General features: G+C 40.4%; 1 protein-coding gene across 5 annotated transcripts in view; it reads right to left on the minus strand.

Moving 5' to 3' along the window:
* LOC128305629 (collagen alpha-1(XVIII) chain) overlaps positions 1-16352 on the minus strand; it is a 215179-nt gene that overhangs the window by 18495 nt on the left and 180332 nt on the right. For 4 of the 5 annotated variants that reach the window (XM_053043173.1, XM_053043178.1, XM_053043175.1 and 1 more), the window contains 4 exons: positions 15814-15953; positions 13228-13320; positions 7302-7427; positions 4095-4121 (listed from right to left, as the gene is read on the minus strand). In XM_053043173.1, the coding sequence (XP_052899133.1) occupies positions 4095-4121; positions 7302-7427; positions 13228-13320; positions 15814-15953 (386 nt within the window). The remainder of the gene's footprint in view (positions 1-4094; positions 4122-7301; positions 7428-13227; positions 13321-15813; positions 15954-16352) is intronic. The other variant, XM_053043176.1, reaches the window with a different exon arrangement.

Here is a 16352-nt window from a genome sequence, read left to right on the forward strand (position 1 = left end):
CCGAACGTTTTGCAGCTTCAATCATAATGGGACCCCGCGGCTGGTCTCATCACTTAGTCTGACCTAAGCAAAAGAGCGTGCAGTTGGTACCGGAGCACCGTCAAAATTAGGAACCGATTCTGTTTCGGTTGGTGAGATGAAAAATGTAGCAACGGTAGCAAATTGTTGTTTTACACGATCGAAGATGGCGATGGATCGGTATGGTAGGATCCGGGGTTATGAACATTTTGTTAAGGATTGGAACGTTTTTAACGATGCTCTATTGTGAGCACTTTGATTTGGATTATAATTTAATTACAGTCCGTTATATAAAATCATCATTACGATTTGATTTTGAGGTTCATGTAAAGGTTAAGTCAAGATTGTAATTGCGATGCGAAGCAAATTTGTTTTTATATCAGTAATTTTAGCAAACCTTTCAGATTTTGATGAAACAATCCAATGATGCAGCGATTACTATAATCGCGATTTAAATAATTACAACTTTGTACTGAGAACTACATAATTGTTTTCAATGATTTTAATTAATTGTAACAATAATTTAATTATTTAACAATTGACATTAATTTATAAATTGACATATTAATTAGAATACATAATTGTTAAACGTATCGGGGTTATTTAGTATTTTCAAAGGGATTATAATGTACTTGATAGTTGTTAATTTCATAATTTAATAATAATTTTATTTACAGATTGTAATTGTTCTAGTTTAACGATGAATTCATTGTGATTGTGATGTGAAATAGTGTGATTTTCTTATGCTATAAAGGCAGGAATGATAATAAGTCGGAAAAGGGAATAGGAAAACGATGACAGACGATCTACGATAGAATGAGCTAGAAATAAAATTAGTGGGTAGTATCGATTTGATCCTCAAAAAATGAACATCGAATCTTTTATTGTTACATAAATATGCAACGTAAATAGCTTTTGTTAAGCGTTTTGCATCATTGACTGTGCCTACAACAAGTAAAAACTATGAAATATTTTTAAGGTTAAAAGGGAATAAGCCCTAGTTTTAATTCGAACATTAGAAGTTACTGTAACACATTGAACGCGGAATGTAGTAATACTTTGACGTGAAATATACTGTCCTAATATAAGATTGTAATGTATCTAGATTCGCTTAAACGAATTCTTTAGCACAAGAAATTTAAAATAGGCAATTAATACCTCGTTTTACTTTTTAAGAAACATGGGCCGAACGTTCTTATGGAAATAAAAATAATTAAATCTTGTTCACAGTTCTGATAGTAAAAATTTTCTTGACACCAAAGGAAACATCCGCGTAGATCAATGACGGAAATTCAGACGCCTCCATCTGTCTTGCAATTTTTCTTTAAATTTATTTTATTCGTATTTATTGTAAATAAATAGAGGTTTTCTTGAGCAAATATCGCTTAACAAAAATACCCAAGACGATGGTGGATAGATTGATTGGATGACAAGGACAATGGGGAGTGCGCAATGCAATGCGTATCTAATGCAGTACTGCTGCACGTTCGTATAAATCCTTAGAATGGCAACAAGTTTGATTTTTTTTTCAAAACTAATGTAGTAGGTTTTGTTCGCGAATAAATAAGCTAAAATTTTGGTAAAAAGAAATCTCAAATGCTCAGTTTTTTCGATTCAGAACTTACACGATTTGGCCATGAAAAAAGTGCCCAAAATATGAGAGAAGGTAAATAATTATGCAATTACCTAACTAACAATCCACAGTATATCAACTGTGGTGAGGTTTGATAAAATTATCTCTCATTAAATAATCGTGTATTTGACTTGCAGAACCACTGGTATTCGTCCACTACCCTTTGGGGATCCCATTACCCTTTTGTCAAAGGGTAAGGTTGCTCTTTCGTTCGCGACAGTCAAACATTGCGAACGGGTTAATGATGTTTGTCACCGGGAATTGAAAATTGAGAACACAATTCCACAATGGCAAGGTTGAGTTCAGTAATGAAATCGCATTTAATTAAAATTGAATGAAAATTACATCCATTCTTGTAGGGCGGTGGTGCAAAGGGTTTCGAATCTGGGTTGCAAGTAAGAACAAAAAAAACCGGTCCACCACTCGTTCCACTGCGCGTGTCAATGGGTAATTGCTCATTTTCAATTATGCGCCAAGCACAGTTGAATCAGTACGAGAACCTCGGGGGTGGACGGTTGCCCCGTCTTTAATAATGTCGCATTGTGGATTGCTTTTGAATGCAATGAAATGTGTAAAAGGAATAACAGTAATCGATGAGCACATTATTTAACACAAAACACACATACATACGAACGGTTGTTTTGCCGTGCGGTTAAACGCTGCATTGCGTTGTAATCATCCGCTCTCGTCTGGTGGAAAAGGTAATCATCTCCCGGTACTTTATCTGTTTCGTAGAAAGGGAGAAAATAAATCATCCCTTAATCGCCTATCATCGTCAGCAACAGCATCCCGGAACGATGTGAACGTCCAACTGTGGCGGAACGTACTACCTCTCGGTCGAAGTAGTCTTTGGGTTTTCGAAAAATTGTACACCACCACTCCGAACTGGAGCCACTCGTGGTGAAGCATCGCGTAAAGCAATACGAAATACGGCACACGATTTCGGTTATAAAATTACGATTATTATCATAAATTACGATGGTAATAAATGTTGCGGGCTGTGCAGGGAGGAAGGATACCGCCCGTACAGATCGTTGCCGGGCAAGTGGAGTATGCTAGCCATTTTTCTGCCCAATATCATTCCGCACTCGACCCAAAGCACGCTGCTGGCTCAGTGCTCCAGATCGTGTGCCTGGAGGTAGCGAAATGATCGTTGCCCTGCACTGATTGTCTTTCAGTGGTGGACGCGCTAGACTACTTCCAAAGAGGATGTTTGCAATCAACCGAATCCCGTTGAAGCACGGAAAGGAAATGGAACAATGACGCACAAGAAATGGCAAACGAAATGAATCCACCAGCTACAGGTCAGCATTAGCTGCCGGGATTTCTGTAGAGGGTTTGTTTTTGTCTCTTTAGTTTTGTGTGTTTGTGTTTGCTTTTTTGCGGTTTGTTTGCTTGTTTTTTTTGCTCGTCTTCTTAATCCACCTAATGGGGGTACACACTTGCGCGGATTTATCGACTTGTGCATTGCTGGAAATGCTTAAGCCAACCTCACCGGTTGGCCCTAACAAATACGCGAACATGAAGCATTCAACTATTCTAATAATCCCGAACGAAGTGAAGATTTGTTTAAAGCTAATTTAAGTGCGCGGAATTCTTCTCCCGCCCTTTTGCCCTGAGGATGGAAAGTTGGAAATGCATTTTGCATGGAGCCGCCCGGTCGCTGGTAGAAATGAAGTACTGGGCGCCTCCATTTCTCGTCCGTTGATGTATCGGGTATATTTCATTAAATATTTGCGCAAAGTTTATCGAAGGGTAAGAAATGTTTTGTGCAGCAAGCGTGGTCGAAACTAACTTTCCTCGCGCACGTTGGCCGTTGGAAAGCGTGTAAATCGTGCTGCTGTTAGGGGTCGGAAGGTACAGCACAGCGCATGAGGCAAGCCCGTGCAAACTAATCAAACAGAAAGCGAACGGCAATAATCACGACCACCAGGGGGCATAATGCTATTATTCGGCATGGAGCAAAAGAAAGAACGTCCGAACGCTTTCGCGAGCGGCAGTAGGACAAAGGCAAAAACAACGAGCAGCAAAATGGAGGCGCCTGGTTGTTCATCGTCGTACGCTGGTGAGATAATATCGAAAAATGGATGCTTGAATAAATAAAGCCAAGTCAAGACGGCCAAGAAGCGAACGGAAAGCTCTGCTGGATGGTGTAGCTCCACGGAGGAAACATTAGAATGAAGAAACAAAGAAAAAAACCAGTAGAGTAATGGTACGAAATCGACAAGTAATCGGTGAACAAGTCACAGTCTGGATGAGCAAAATAGAGAAACAAAATGGGGAGGAAAATATTTTGCGAACACTTGAGGTTCTCCTGTTTGCAAGATAAATTTTGGTGGAAGCGAGTAGCAAAGGGGTGGAACACAACGAAGGAACAGAAGATACCGAGCATAGCACACGCAAAACCCCGGAAAAAAGGGAATCATCTTGGGAAAATATTTACCGACTCATACTCCGGCGTGGCGGTGAACTGTGGTACCAGCGCGGAAGCAACGATGAGCGATGACAGCCAACGGAGCCGACGATGTTGTTGAAGGTGAAGGTTTTTATTTCCATCGTATACATCCATGCAGTTAGTTAGTTGTTGTTAGAGGTATGCCGTTGAAGTGAAGTCGTTGTTTTATTCGCAGCGTTTGCCATGATGGGTTTCGTTGTCGGGCGTTAGGTTACCGCGTTCGTTAGTTAGAACCATTTTCGTTTATGGTTAGGATGCGTCACGGATGGATGGGTTAGTGATACGATTACGAAGATGGTGTAAGCCGAGGCCACATGGAAGAAGAGTAAAGAAATGAAAGTGGGTAAAGTATTAGTTAAAAAGGTCCAAGTCGATCAAGTTCAGATTGTCCGGGGTTTTAAAGGATTGGACGAAAGTATGATATAGTATTATTACATTTGTCTTGGTAAAGAAATTTAGTACGAAACAGGATCATCTATTTAGTCGCGAACGGACGGGAAGCTTTTACCCCTCCCAGGAGGGAGGTTATGTTGAGGTTTTCTTGTTTATGTGGGCAGAATTCATACGCAACAGAGTAAGGCATGCCGGAGAAACACTCACAACATGCGAAATATACGAGCCGAAAATATAAAAATATGATACCAGCTTATCGGTTGTGTGTGCGAGTTTGGCACACACACACACACACACGCATACACATAAGCATGAGCAAGAGCGATGGTGTCCGCTGAAGGATGTCTCTCGGTCACGATCACCATGGGAAGGAATAGGGGCAAATTGTACAAAGCAATTGCTGTGCTTTGCATTTGAACGAAACGAATGGGCACTCGAAGGGAAGAGAATGTAATTTTTATTTACAAACTGCTCAACAAGGCAGAGCTTAATGGTACCGGTGAGCGTCTTGTCTAGCAGCGCACTTGGGTAGTTTGTTTATATCATTTTGGCGATGGTTTAAATCAGGGGTGAACAACTGGACTTTTGAGTGTTTTGATAAATTTTAAATATGTGAATATCTTAATATGAATCTTCAATGAATATCTTCATATTTATAGTATGAAATCTAACTTTTTTTTTTAAAAAGCTTCATATAATAAAGCGTTAAACGGAAGCTCTTTAAATAAACAACATTATGCAACACGTAATGTTGCCTATCCCTGATAGACGGCTTTTCTACTGTTCCGTCAGCGAGAGTGAAACAATCATGGTGGTTCTAACCAACTTGATAATAGAAAAAAAATCGGCGAATATACAATGAATAAATAAACCAAACAAAGACCAGCTCTATTCCATCTCTTTATCGCTCCCATTCCCCAACACACAGCGGAGAGAAACACACAAAAGCGCAAGTAACAAATTCAAACGGAGCATTCGCGTGAGAACCATAGTATAATGAAGAGCCGTTTTAAATTATAAATATTGGATTATTATTCCAGCAAAAATGGAACATAAATTCCAATGACAGCGATTGCACAATAAATTTTCCGTTATACTGCCCACCGTAGTCAAACGTGTTTGTGTGTGTGCAGTTATGTGTGAGGACAGTCAGCTTCCGGGACATGCTGAAAATGAATTGTTTTCAGTTCCGTATTTTTGCTTTTGTGCGATGAAACGGTTTTGTGCACACGGTGACACAAATGTTTTGTTTGTGCCAGTTTGATGCGCCTTTTGTTTGATTGTCGAAAACGATGAGCGGTTGCACATAAAGCTCGCACATTTTGAAATTGAACGGCACGGGGGAAACAAAACAGAAAACACGAATGCATTGATCCATTTTGACATGTGTGTGCGGGTGTGTGTGTATGTGTGATTAATCCGTTTTCGTTTATGTGGGAATACTAGCCATAAAGGATACCGTTCATCCAGTTACAAAACCTACTAATAGTACTCACAAAACTGTTTAAAAGCGAAGACTTAAATTCCATTAAGTTTATAAAATTCTGTGTTGTATGAGACCTTAATATGGCGGTTATGTTATTGACAGCTGTCAGATAGGTGTAATGCAACATAAATAAAGGTAGAATGTAGGGCAAATAGACGAATATATCGACGAATATATCGAATAAATATAGATGAATTCATCTATATTAGATTGATTTGTTCGAAATATTGTTTGTCGTACGTGTTTTATGCTGTCTGATGAAGCAACTTGATAAAACTCTACGAATTGGTTCTTTCGTGCGATCTTGTGACTCTGTGCGTTCCATGGACTGAAGCGGTGGTCAAAGGATTGCAAGCAAAAGCTTTGTGTTGTCCACAAAAGTAGGCCAATCTTTTCTGCTCTAAAAAAAACAATTGCTATCTCAGCTTGAATACACCAACACATGCAAAAACAGATTTGCAGAGGGTGAAAAATCGAGCTCGAATGGTATCCAGTGAACGCTCCAAAATTAAGGAGAAAATTTATAAAATTAAAAACACTGTTAATAACTCTAGATTCACTTGTTTTGAAATGGCCGTTGAGGATCCTTAAATAGAATGAAAAACAGAAGTAAAATGTGTTGTTTACAGTAATGATTGAGTTTGTTAAACATTCTAACCGCTAACCTCAGATTTATATGAAGAATATAAAATGTTATAGGTTTTATTTCGGATCCACGACTGTTTGCCATACAAGCAATGCAACTTGCTAAAATCCATCATAGTAGACTGGATTTTCGTAAATTAGCACCAAATGAAGGACACAAAAATGAGTGCCATCGAAGCAAAACTTCCCGGAGCGAACGAGTTGCATGATCGCACTGTTTTTCGTATGTCTTATCCCTGTGGCATAGAACATAGAACACTAAGATACTAAGTTGACCACGGCAATAGTTTTATTAAAGCTTCCTTCATCCTGTCATAATAGATTTTCTTAGAGTCTTCTATTCAAACATTATGAAACAGGTTCTAACTTTATCCGGATTATATTACTAGAATTATCAAATACACAAAGAAAATATTTCTATTTAAAGAGTGCTAACTGACATTCGCTTTTCAGTGTTGCAACCGATGTTATGTTAGACGATTTGATAAAGTTACAAAAAAACGTTTTGTAAATGTTTCTCTAGAAAACCATGTTTTTGTTTGAGTAGTCTCGTAGTCTCGTTACTAGTGTGAGTAATTGTCCTATGATTCAATTAGTAATATTAGTCTATTGGAATGAAATGTTATTTGAAGCTGCTGTAAATAACCATTCTGCAGTACACGAAAACTTACCACTGAGCCATCTCCCGGTTGTGGAAGATTGTGGATGAGATTCGATGCTTGCAGATCGGAACGCTGCGGTGGTACGATGGTGGTGGTGGGCGGTGGAACCGTTGCAATTGGCACCAGCGTTCCTAGCTGCAAATGAAGGAATGAAAGCGTTGTTTATCAATAATATTACCAAGTGAAAACAACCAATCCGTTACATGGGTCAATCAACGCTGATTTGTGGGCATGGGGAAAAACTTTCACGGGGTCGGGCGTAAGGGTGGTTTGGGGGTTGGCAATTCGCTACCATCGGAAATCGAATCAAAACAGTTTATTTATTTATGTAAAATATTTATCGATACGTAACGGGTCAACGGTCGCCCGATCGTAGCCACTTGATTAGAGAACGTTTTGGTCCGCGATGCATTCGCATTCGCAGCGTTAAAAGCGTTGCACGGAAAAGAGTGCCGTAGGTAAGGTAGACCGGGAAGCTGTCATGACTAATATGGTTTCCATGTTGTTTATAGGCGCATGAATTATTCACCAACCGGCAGTAGCAATAATTGGCGTGTTTGTTTGACTTGTGGAAAGTGCAAAGTTTTGCTGTGAATGGTTTTCTGCTATCTCCACGATCAACCACTGCTGCTGCCTGCAATGTGTCAATGTTGTGCTTAAAAGGAAGGTATTGCAAAACCTCCCATCTCGTTTAAAAGTGTGTGCGATTTTCTATTGTTTTGCAACTACCTTTTTGAGAGCGCTAAACAATGTTTAGTGAGTGCAATACTAACAATGTCTGAAGCAGTTGTTTCGATGAGGCAATGACATGAACATGGAAAAGGGTCCCGGAAAGATGTCAATAAATTAACATCTGCATTTTGGTATTTTTAAAGTGGAATTGATTGGCACCTTGGCGATCTTGTCACGTTTTTCACTTTAAACTATCGTGTCTATTAAATATCATGGCACAATTACTAATATATATCCATTCAGAGTCTCATTTGAAAGTGTCACAATTTTGATTAAAGCTTCAAGTCATAGGAGCCATTGGATCTTTATCAGTATAGACACGTCCGATTTGATCAGTTTGTAAAGGTTTAAGGCAGCTTAAAGTACGAAAAGGTACGTTTAAATTGATTTTAGCTAATAATTTCTGAGAATCGATCACTCCTACAATAATTTGTGTAACTAAAGCATTTTCACAAATACAGTTTCCTAAAGTCACCTAAAGCTACATTTGCTCATTTCCTCTTAAAATTCAGCTTTAGGTTTTGGTTTTCGTTTCTTTATACTTTATCGACAATACTTAACCTCTTCATTGCAGTATCGGAATTATTGGAGTAGATACTCTGGTCAGAATTGTTATAGCGTTCTCATAACTTTAGTCGTTCATTCATCTTTCGCGAGAGTGTTCGTCTCTCGTTGGTTCCTCTACGTAATAGGGATAATGGGCCAACACTCGGATAAACTCAGACTTGGATCTTTATGAAGGCCACATTTTCGAAACTTTTAGTTTGATCTTCCCAATCACCGCATGTTCCGATCGAAAGAACATTTTTTTTGCAAAGACTACTATTCACAAAAGTGCTTTGTTATCAACAATGCTAGTTGTATCCTATTGGTGACTATCTGCAATGTAGTAGACTTCCACAGGCACTTGAAATTTGCACTTAATGCCCGTCATGTACAAATTTTACTTCACTTACGTATTGAAAAAATATCTATTTTTTAAATGTTTAAATGTCAAGACTAAAAAAGCGAGAAAAAACAATAACATGGGGATATCATGACGAACCGTTGTCTGCAAATTTTCCATACATGAGAAACCACTTCTGGGAATCGGAATGTCCGTGGACAAATATTTATGGATTCTGTGCTTTGGCTTCTGTGCTTGTGCCACAATTCTTCCGCGAGTTTGCGTTGGAATGAATGTGATTTTAAAGATTATAAAAATAAATTTGCATTCTCTTTCGTCCATTCTATTGTTCTCAGTAAATGGAATATGTAAAATGCGAAAAATAAAACAAAAAAACAGATGTAACTCGAAACTCCGTACATTACCCGTGGCCTGTACCAGCGCCATTTTTCTTGTGCTCTTTGTATTCTTTGGCAATTTTTTGTATTGGTGGAAATGCACATTTACACCCATGAAAGGGGGGTTTTGATGGGGGGGAAAAACGGGAAATCATGCTCCGATGGTTGTACGTTACAAACAGTTTTTCCCTTTGTGCTGCTCTTGGCCATTGCACATGGAAGAAAATTGCTCCGGTTTACGTGCAATCATATTTTTTTGTCTTCCATTAGGGAGGAAAATACCCCGAACGTGTACAAATTGGAGGTTTATGATTTTCTTGTCAGCGAGCGAATTTCCGGCTAGTGAGAAAGATGAGAGTAGGAAAGGCTTAGCCGATCTATAAAAGGAAGCTTTCCCGTTGGGGCGCCCATTGCAAAGAGGATTTTAGATCCATTTGTTTTTGTGCAGCAAGAAGCGTGCACTATACATGCCGTGTTTGGTGAGAGCATGTAATGCAAGTTTCGCTGAATCCATGATGAGAAAAGTGTGTATGGTTGGTACTAGGGGTTTCCATACACCCAAAGGGAAGCGTGCAACGTGATCTTTCATCCGCGAGCACTGTTAATCTTCTGCCGTGCGCATGTATACGGCTGCCAGTGGTTGTTTAATGTGTTGGACCACGGGAAGACCTGTTAATTAGTGTTCTCCGGGCTGCAGACTGAGAGGATTAGTGCCAAAAATATGGCCAACGAATCTGAACGAAGCGGTACCGTTGGCGGAACAAATGTGGCTTTCATCTTCACTGCGAAGTTTGAAGCCTTTTTGAGTTATGCTTTTTTTTCTCGACGGGTACATAAGAGCCATTTGTGCTGTGTGTTATCCACTCTTTTGGGTGTAACTTGGAAGGTGTGATTAGTGTTAAAAGGGATAAAATGGAAGCAATAATGAAATACATAAAAGCTCAGCTTACGAAGATAACGCTAATGGCAAGCCTTGGACAAAAGGAATATTTGATGCGTCAAATGAGAACTAACGTTCAAAAGTGTTCATTTCGTTGGACTTTTGTACTGATTTTAAAATTTTGTTTCATAATAAATCGTAATGATCAACTCATTCTCATCTGCTTGACATTTGCGTTTGACAATAGCTTAATTTCCAAAAACAGGGTTTAATTAAACACTCAATTGTTTAATACTTTTGTAAAGTATATTAAATAAATAAGAGAAAACAATTGTCGGACTTCGGACGATATTTTATTGCACAATTTTAACAAGTCGTGGTTTTTTTTTACACTTGTTGAAATTTATTGCCTCTTAATGTGATCAGACCGTATAACAATCCGTATATTACTCGTAAATATAGATCGCGATCGCTATCGTCCTCTATTGGAACTAACCGCTACTTTCTTGGCATCCAGGGGCGTCAAATTGCATTGACAACAGTTGATGAATACAATGAGTGTATGTTAGGATTTGTTAAGCATTGTTGTTTAAAATATATTAAGCAGTAGAACAAAACAATAGGAAATTGAAAATAAAATTAAACATTTCAATACATAAACTACTTAATTAAAACTATAAACAAAAAATATAAAAACGTAAGACTGAATACGTTTCATGAAACCAAAGTAAGAGCACTTGGCATGTACTCATGTAACGAAATAAGAGTGAAATTAATCAAAATGGTTATAAAAACAAAATGAATTGCATTGAAAAGAGTACTCCGTTGTGCTATTGCTACCGTACTTGAAATATAGTTATTCAATCTTCCGTCGATTGCATGCACGGAGTTATTATGCGTTTGTTTTGCTGCGAGTGGATCCTGCATCGACCCGCACCGAAACCACACGGTAGATGCGTTTTTATTCGATTTTCTACCATTCGCTCCCAATACAGTGCCCCACTTGCAACAAAAAAAAATGTTTTGCAATTGAATTACGTACTTTATTCATGTCAAAACGATGATTCTCCGTCTCGTGGAAGTGCCATCCGGCCAACGCACTTTCGGGTTTCGTGTGCTATTTGTGTATGCTTTGTCAGATTCATTTTCATTTATTTCCAATCCACTCTGTGTGTCGGGGCGTTGCGGGCGGGGGGAAAAAAAGCCACTTCTCGGTTTGCGAAGGCCAGAACCACCTTTACGCAGTTTCCGTTTTGTGATTTTGTGTGACGCCGCGCGGAGAGCCGGCTCTCCGAACCACGAAGTGCAAAGCGTTGACGGGTTTGTGGGATGAGTTATTATTGGTGGTACAATAAAAGCCCATAAGGAAGAGTGAGAAGAAGAACTACAACGAAGCAAAACAAAAAAAAAATCGACAAACTGTCCCAGCCGGTTCCGGTTCGCTCTCAGGTGATGCAAATAAAAGCAAATTTAATTATGCTCCACATTCCAGCATGTGCAAATTATGCGCAAACTGTCCCCCGTCACCGGTAATGCAATGATTAAGCGGTAAGGGTACTTCAACGCTGGTGTCTACGTTTCCGCGAATCATTAAGCGCTAATGGTGTTTCGCTTTCGGTTATTTTGAAACAATATTAAACTTAAATTAACTGTTTAGATCGATTGTTTCACTGCCGGGCATCAATGTTGCAATGTTGGTGTGATGAAGCAGCGTGGTTAGGAGGATGCGGACGAGTGGACGCGGATGTGGTTAAAGTATTGAAAGGAGCAATACAAAATCCATACTGTGACAGACAGGTTTTTTCAATTAAGCTCTCTACATGATCCGGTGTCAGGTTGGCTCATTATGTAGACAAGTATTGATGTGGTATTGTGTGGCCGACCTCAACACTGTCTATTTTGCTGGGTGGCAGCAACAAAACAATAAAAAAAACGCTCATAAAGCCACAAAACCGTCAAAGGAGTGCAACAAACTATTTTGTACTTTTTTGTTTTGGTTTGTATTGTATGCAGGGCACGTAATTGAATGTTTTTTTTCTCCCATCCAACAGGATACAGCGTTTGCATGCGGGTTGCCACAGGTGACGAATAAAATGCGACGATCAACCTGTTAACAAAGTGTCATTGTCATGTACATTGCATAACTTTAGGGCGTATAGAGGATGGGAGTGTATGTAAATAGTACGTAATTTGAGCAGTTGAAGGGTATGTTACAATGTTCGTTTTTAGACCATTTTAATCCTTTAAGATATTTAAATGTTTAGTTATAAAATTTGTATATCACGTGTTGGTTATTCGCTGAGTTGTTTGTATAAGCGCCAGAAGGTATGCAATAGTTGATTTTAATTCTATCAACAAGTTCTTGCAGTATCTCTAGGACTTTGTCGAAAATATATCAAATATTAATTTGACATAATAAAAGCATGATCAAACAATTTTCGCACATGTCTTAAGACACTTTAGTCATCGATGCAAAATTAGCTATGTTACCATCATTAGCAGCTTATGATGATCAATTCATGTAAACCGTCCCCTAGAACGATTCCCATCGGACATGTGAAACTATTTGGAATCACTCCAACGCTACCAAATACAGTCCACTGGCTACGGTGACGAACGGTGGCGAATGGCGAATAATCAGTGTAATTTGTACCACATATAACCCTCACGTTGCGTTTCGAAGTCCACGTGGAGAAGAACGTGTTTGATCGCTTGGTTGGTAGGAATTTGTGTGCAAGGAAAAAAGGGATCTTTTTACGCTCCCCAGGATGGACAGCCCACACGACGGGCCGGTCATTAGGCTAAGGCTCGTAAGACATGGAATTACGAGCTGGTCGGTCGGTGCAGTGACAGACGCGACAGGACAATTGATTTCGGTTCGGTGGCGAAATCGCCTGGGAAGAGGGCTGGTCGGCCCGGTGGAATTACACACTGTGTTTGGTGCGAGTGATGGAAGAGGCTACGTGTTGGGACGTTTGGGACGATGGAACGCTGGAAGATCGTAAGGGCAACATAACAAAAGGGAAATCGTATACTTACTGCAATGTACTGCCAGCCCTTGTTCACTCGTACCAGAAGTGCTTCCTCGTCAATTATGTAAGCGAGCGTACCGACGGGAGTCGTGGAAGACATCTGTGTGAAATAAATTGGAAGGCAAATGAGTATGGGGGTACCGGGGGGGTGGGCTTGCGATCTGCTGCCGCAAGTGTTGGAAAAAAGAAGAATTCAAATGAAAGAAAAAAATACAGTCACACACTAGATTTCTTGCAAAAGTTTCATATCTGTTTTTTTTTTTGCTGCTGGTGCTTTCATTTTCGGGGCCACTTCATCGGTGTCCCTGTGTAGCCAGCCGGAGCAGAGCAATAACGTGGATAACCTAGAATTAAGTATGATGCAGGAGAGATTTCGTGTATCATCTTGTTCGTTTCCTTCCGTGCACTTAACCGTGTCCAGAGTCGGGGCCCGAGTACCGACCATGAGCAGAAAAACTGGCACTGGGAATGGTCCATCACGGGGGCCCATCGGTACTCGATGCAGCACACGAATGGTCCGCACCCTTCAGACCGTGGGGCGGCGTGTGTCTTAGCGTTTATTATTCATGATAAGGTCTTATTTATTTGGGGGTCCTTTGGCTCTGCACTGTACACGCTCCGGTTGCAACCGAAAGCCGAAACGATGGCGCTTATACACGGGGTGGCCCCCGTGTGAAGGACAGCTGCTCATTTTCCCACGAAATTCGGAACGACCAAACTGTGTCGGTTTGCGTGTGTACGGCACGGCAGCGAACAATGCGTTCGGGGTCGTTGTTCTTCCAACATTGTGGCAGGTTCTCTCTCTCTCTCTCTCTCTCTCTCTCTTTCGTTATCATGGGAAAGTGGTTGGTACGAGCATGGCGATAAAAAATTTCCAACATTTTTATGTCCCTTCGTGCATGAAGTGAAGTCTTGATGCAAAAAAGAAGTACAAGGAAAGAAACTAAGCCACCCAGATGAGCAGAAGAAGGACAAGGTACTGTGGTGCATGTAATGCAGTGCGTGGTATAGAGTAACAAATTTGGTCTAGACCTTTTGTTCGAACTGACCTTTCGTAATGTTTCTCACCGGGACTGGGTTTATGAAAAGTGAATAAATTTCCATTTTCGTTTGCTTGCTGATGCAAAGGTTAAATTTTTCTTCCTTTTTTCCTGCACAGCGTTAAATATAGCAAAAGCTGTGTTTTGTTGCTGTGATGAAGCGTCAAATGCATGATACTGTTCAATTAAGAATGTTCAGTTCAGCATGTTAGGAAAAGTGTTATCGATTATTAAGAACAAGATTGATAGCCATTTCAATGTGAGTAATTGATACTTGAACTAATGAACTCATAAAATTAGCCTGAAGGTAGGCAATTCGCTTCACATTTCCTCATTAAATAAGCTTTTTGCAGAAATGTGTTACAGATTATTGCCTATTTCTGAGTCCTCAGTGTGACCCACAACGCTATGGTTACTCTTAATTTAAAAAGAGTCTGTCTTAATAGAATAAAGTTTAAATATTTTGTTATCGTTCAATAACTGTTGTTCTAATTAATGCAATTAAAATGTACAATATTTTTGTCAATGGCTCTTGAGCTACCGGGTGGCTTTCAGCTCGCGGCCTAAATAGTTTGTAGTTAATCGAAAATAATTAAATCATACTAATAATAGAGACTCCCTCCATTAAGTGTAAGACCTCCATTTTCTAATCAATAAAGGTTCTCTATAGATTACACAAATAATTTTCGTACATTTGGACACATACCCACGCAAAGTAAATGTAGCATTATTTAGTTCAATTTACTACAATTTCATTTCACCAGTCATCAACGCATCCATTGCATCGTAGTATGCTACGCCAAAATTAGCTAATCGAGCTTAGCACTCTAGATTCGTTTGACCGAGCAATGCAAAGAACTCCCTTCACCAGACCGGTTCCAGCTTGATGTGAAACCATTATGAAACCGTGGCACTTGAAGTCCCTTTGCCATGTGGCCAAATGGAAGATTGTCGCACCGGGTTTGGAAGTTTGTTGGACAAGTGCAAACAAGTGCAGTCGAGAGCAGCGAGATTAGCATCCTTCAGCATAAAGCGATGAACGTGGAGCGTAGTGCGCGACAACGTCGGTCACGTCGTTTTGCGATGGCGATGGCAAGATTGCCCTCTAGCTTTACCTAAGCTACGCGGGATGTGTATGTAACTCTTCAGTACACAGTGTGAAACGGGTGAAATGACAATGTTGACGATGATGTTGGTGATGATGATGATGACGATGATGTGATGGCAGCTCATCAACTCTATTTGCGTACTCTATTTTTTTTTCGCTTCGAAGTACACGCACAAGAGTGTGGAATTTTTGCAGCGGAGAGAAAAGAAACGTGGTTCGGGGTACATTCCATCTTGCAAGTGATTTGCTACGGTGATACATATGCAATCGACGACACGAACCGTCCAGGCAGGGCGACGAAGTTCGTCGTCTGATGGGCATAAATAATTGATACCGGGCCACTGCGACTGGTAGACGGATTTGTGCCAACCGAGCGACTGCTTCGAGATCTTTTGCATGATGGTATGGCCCAGGTTGCAATGCCCTATGCTCACCCTAACCTTACCTTCGACATCGTTTCTGCATTCTGGAAAGTGACGGCTCCGGGCACGATGCGAACGTTGGCCCCGTAGATGTTCGGAATCTCGTCACTGTCGTGCAGTGGCCGTCCAGCCGGTCCCGGCGGTCCTGGCGGTCCGGGCGGTCCTGCGGGGGGTTGATGTTGACAAATAGAAATAGAGAGCGGCGAAAAAAGAAAGAGCGACACGCGGCACATTAGAGATTGATTACGGTAAGTGGAAAGGATAATTCTTCCCGCTAGTGCTACGCACTCAATCCCCACAGGGGCGATAGGGAAAGTGGCTGAGGACAAATGTACGGTACTGGGTTTCTTGTTGCTCAGAAAATGGAATTGGTGGATTAACGGTTTGGCGAGGGAGCGTACAGGAAGAGCAAAGGGAACGCTGGACGGCGGGGCAATTGTGCAACATAAACCCTGAGTTCGTAACCTTTGCGTGATGCAATTTGGATTTGATGCGAAAGGGTAATGTGACACAGTAAAATATGAGTGGAATGGTTGGGCGAGCAGTGGGAATGGATTATTAT

The sequence above is a fragment of the Anopheles moucheti genome, chromosome 3, assembly GCF_943734755.1.
Source record: "Anopheles moucheti chromosome 3, idAnoMoucSN_F20_07, whole genome shotgun sequence".
NCBI classification, from domain to species: Eukaryota; Metazoa; Arthropoda; class Insecta; order Diptera; family Culicidae; genus Anopheles; species Anopheles moucheti.